The sequence below is a fragment of the Cannabis sativa genome, chromosome 6 (genome assembly GCF_029168945.1).
Source record: "Cannabis sativa cultivar Pink pepper isolate KNU-18-1 chromosome 6, ASM2916894v1, whole genome shotgun sequence".
Classification (NCBI taxonomy): Eukaryota; Viridiplantae; Streptophyta; class Magnoliopsida; order Rosales; family Cannabaceae; genus Cannabis; species Cannabis sativa.
This window is the reverse complement of record NC_083606.1, coordinates 63,064,393-63,069,260: the sequence shown is the minus strand read 5'-3', so window position 1 is coordinate 63,069,260 and position 4,868 is coordinate 63,064,393. Positions and strand designations below refer to the sequence as shown.

At 30.7% G+C, this 4,868-nt stretch overlaps 1 protein-coding gene across 1 annotated transcript; it reads right to left on the bottom strand.

The window, feature by feature from the left end:
- Positions 1–1,746: 1,746 nt before the first annotated feature.
- Positions 1,747–3,979, bottom strand: LOC115695385 (protein ENHANCED DOWNY MILDEW 2-like). Its single transcript, XM_061117384.1, has one exon. The coding sequence runs from the start codon at positions 3,836–3,838 to the stop codon at positions 3,392–3,394; it is 447 nt and encodes a 148-aa protein (XP_060973367.1). The 5' UTR covers positions 3,839–3,979; the 3' UTR covers positions 1,747–3,391.
- Between the last annotated feature and the right edge of the window lie 889 nt (positions 3,980–4,868).

Below are 4,868 nucleotides of genomic sequence, written 5' to 3'. Positions count from 1 at the left end.
GTAATTTTCCAGTAATCGTCCCACCATGAGATTTTTCCAAAGGAAGAATTCTAGCCGTAGACTCAATTTTCCTTTGACCTGCCAGCAACTCTGATGTCTGTTTTTGCCTCTTTTCTCCAATACTAATGTTCCTTTCTTTGACAGTGCATTTCATTTTTTCAACAATGGGAAACTTCACATGGTTCCTCAACGGAGTACCAATATTCTCATCAATCTCATGCTCTCTGGACAGAAGATAGTAGAAATAAGTTTGCAAGTCCTTCCAATATATCATGAAGAAAAAAAAAAGCCATGTGTAAAGAGCACTTACAAGCAATATATAAGAATACGTTTATTGGGTAGTAAGCCTCTCCAGGCCCTTCTTAATATGCCTTTCTCAGGAATGTTTTTAAATGATATTTTCCTAATACAAGTAACTCAAGCATCATCAATCCACAAAATCCACAGAAAATCATAAATTTTATAAAATAAAACATAGCATGTATTAAAAAATGGTCCATAATACAAGATGAAAAATCTGTAACAATGAGTCTCCTAACCCATCCCAAGATAATTTTTTACCATGGAAAGTGCCAGGACCATACACTCCTGAAAACCACCATTTATTTCCATCATCCACTTCTATCTGAATTTTAAACATAAAAATCTCATACTAAAGAATAAATAACCTTAATTCTTCTCAAGTCCCAAACTATAAAAATACCACCAGATCTTCCTACCGAAGGCAAAACACACCATTCTTTGTATATGGATATTCAAATACTTCCCATAAACTTTATTTCTTCTTATAAAAATATAATGTCAAGACTAATCTCACAAATAGCTTCTTTCACCCCACTTCTCTTAGAGGCTAAGCGGATGACTCTGATATTCCAAATCAGAATCTTCATGATGGGTCTATCTTCTTCCCACTATCATCCTTAACTTCTCCATAATTAATATTAAAATGTGAATTCAAAAAGGAAAACAAGAAGAAACATAACTACCCACACAACATACCTTGGCAAGCATTTCCTATGGTAAGTTTTAGGGCAACGTCTGCATACAGCAAACCGCATATCTTTTCTATCCTCTCCTTGTTTGCAAACACAACACTTATGAATTGGACAAGTGCAAGATTCCCCATTGGAAATCTTTTTCTCTAAGTCTTCAGCAGAAACTCCATCGTCCGGACTGAGCAAATTTGCAACACAACGGGGATGGTAAAATTTGCCACAGGTTGCCAAAACACAACGAAACACCTAAAGCAATTCATATCACCAGGCTCATATCAAACAACTAGCTATGTTTGCACAGTTTGCATAAAGAATAAATAAAACAATCCCAACAGAGACACACAACAAAAATTTCACAGGAATGTGCTATTTTAATATATTCTTGTTTGTCTTGTAATCACTTTTCCTCTATTAATACTCTTTTTGTTTTACAACCATGTTCAACTCTAAAAAGAAATTAAAGTGAATAAATTTGGGATATTTTGGTCAAAATTGAAAAACTGTTAACCAAAACTGGTGGAAACATATAATTTTAAAACTAAAATGACTAATTAGGTAATAATTAGACTACAAGACAAAACAGAATACTAAAATGGAATATTTCCCAAATCACTACCACTATTTATTTATCAACACAAAAATGCAATGAAGCAACAAACTCCTGTTTTGACAAATTCAGACTTTTCACATTAACTTTGACCATAACCATGTAAGATATATAGTACATTCAAATATTTTAATTCAATTCAGTTAGTTACAAAAAGTCAGAAACTCTTACCTCAGCACCTGAACATTTATCAGATGAGCCTAATGTCCCACAAACATAACACTGGTGCTGTTTATATTCACAATTCTTGCACAAATACTGAATCGACTGGCAATTTTTGTAAGATAAAAGACATAAACGAAGATTAATCTCCAACATAAAAACACCAAAATGAAACCAGAGTTGCAGAATTGATACAAATCAGCAACATACCTCTACTTCATCCTCTGTATAGCCTAGAGAAATGCACGAAGCTTCTCTACCGCTCTCCACAGTTGGATGGAACGACCTTAAACAGCTACCAGTACAGCTACAATGGATCACAAATAGCATTAACATCTTAAATTCAATAACCAAGTTTGTGAATGAATGTTAAAAACACTACAAAACAATCATGAATGAGGAGAGTTGAAGTTGTATATCGAAATTATAAATTCAGATTGTATAATAATGTATATGTACACAACCAAACTTCTGTTGTAGTAACACTAAATTCACTTGAGATTAGTGAAAGTGGTTGGGCATGTGAGTGTGTAAGAGGTGGAACAGGTTTAAATCCCCTTTGTATCCATTCTTGTAAGCTAAAGTTAATATATAAGCAGCAAAACTATCTAAGATTTTCTCATTCTGATACATAATTAGTAAAGTTTTTTCCACATTTACTAAAGCTTGTGTGGTTTTACCAATAATATTCTTATATTTTATATCACTAATATAAGTAGCAATATTTTATTTCAAAACTGAGAAAGAAAAAAGGTTCAACAACAATAACATACCTCAAAAGATTACCACCATCATCACAAAAAGTACAGATGTCAAAGTTATCAGAATCATCGTGCTGTACATTATCTACTATCTTCTCGTCTGTTTCTTCAACTATAAATCTTGGAGTAGATGTTGCTTGCTTTTCCTGATAAATAATATATTTTTCCCATTGAGAAAATAGATAAAATTGAAAAACAAAGAAAAATATAGGAAAGGAGAAACCAAGTGAATAAGTGAGCGTGATAATATGACCTCATCAAGTAGTCTCCTCTTTCTCTTTCTGGGCTTCTCATCAAGAAATTCAAGTAAAAACTGTGCAACAAATAAATTAAATTACAGTTGAGAGATGTATGTTAGAAACTGAGCAATGAAGACTTCAATACAAACTTCTATGTTTCCTAACTAGAGGCTTGGTTCAACATTGTTCATATAACTTCATACAAATGCACAATGGAACTTAATACCATACAGACAGCCAACAAATATAGCAACCTAATGTGTAGCCATGGAAACTAAATTAGCAAGCAAACTAAAGGGGTTTTTTTATTGTTGTTATTAACAAAATCCTGAAATGTTGTGACCTTAACAAATTTGTATCTAATGTTTGGATTTATGATATTCATGCTCTCTATAACACGGATATATGATATATCAAATCCCAACTTATTTTTTAATTGCCAAATAATAAAAGCTATACAAACCTTAGACCTTGCTAAGGTGCCATGCCTTTTAATAGCTTCCGCGATTAAAGTTGAGTGATCTGCCAAATCAAACTTAGAATGCCTAACCTTACATAATCTGAAAAAATGAATAGAGAATGTCAGTGAACAATGTTACCAAGCTAAAACAAAATAATGACTATTCGCTAAGTACATAAGTGCAAAAGACACCTGAAAACTTCAGACCACAAATATTTTCCTGATGTATAGGGATTTCTCTTAATGACATGAAGACAGTTCACTACTATCAAGACTGATCTAACCACATCCTCAAAACTCTTTCTGGGCTTTTGAAGTATGATCCAATCATTCTCCTTTGATAATACAGATATCTCAGGCTTAACATCAGAAAGATCAAACCTCCATGCTTTAACTTGCTTAAACACTTGTTGCAACCCATTATCAGCAATCCCATTTAGGAAAACCTGTGGCTTATCACCACCAATTTTTTCAGTAACCCCCCATTGAATTGGCAAAACAGAAAAAGAAACAAGTTCATCTTTTTCGTCAACAAAATGGTAATTTGAAACAGATAGTGGCAGAGTCTCATCCTCATCGCCTGATGATGACATCTTCTTAACTTTCACTATCATTGGGAAGTTCAAATACAAAAGTCATTACAAAAAACAAACACAAAAATTTATTGTTACTAACTCTTTTCACATATCAAGAGAATTTTATATACAAAAGTCATTATCAAATCAGTTTGCAATTTGATCAACATGATACCTCAAACCCCCTCTATCTCTTTTTTACACTTATCAAACGAATTTCAAATACAAAAGTCATTATTATCAGTGCCATGCAATTTAATCGAAAACAAGAAAAAGTAAAATATCATAATCTTGAAAAGAAAAGAACAAAAAGAAAACATATCTTTCTAACAATTTAATCTGATAACAAAGTAAAAAGAAGAAAAAAAAAAGAATGTAGTTATCTTTCCTATAAACAGAAACATATTTTTCAAAAATTTCTAAACTGATAACCAAAAAAAAAAAATTAAAGAATGTAGACTAACATAAACTTTGATTTGATCAGAGGAAGTTCTTGCTTGTTTTTTTTTTTTTCGAAATGGAGTTCTTGCTTGTTTCTCAGTGAAGATTTGGTTCTTTAGATTTTATATTTATAGGCAGTTTCCTCTTTTTTCAAAATGTGAAAAAATATTGGTTTCTTATTTGTTTGTTATTTATATTATTTTTTTTTATCTTGTTTAACAAATATATTATTATTGCCTTCAAAAAAAACAAATATATTATTATTGAACACTAATAACAGTTTAAAAGAAATAATAAAATAAAAGATACTTCCTATTTAAATTAAATTTGAAATTTTACTCAAAAAAAAATTAAATTTGAAATTAAATAAAATATTTTCAATAAATTTAATTACTTAGTATTTATCCAACTATCCGAACATATAATTATGTTTCTCAAAAAAAAAAAAAGAACCCTACAATTATGTCTTTCAAAAAGAAAAAGATATAATTATGAAAATAAACTTTTAAATTCAAGTATATGCATAAGTAAACCTAATTAAATATCTAAGCCTGCTTTTAAGGAAATAAATAAATAAATATTTAAGTCTATTTCTTGGAAACTTTTAAATTCAAACAGCATGTTAGGC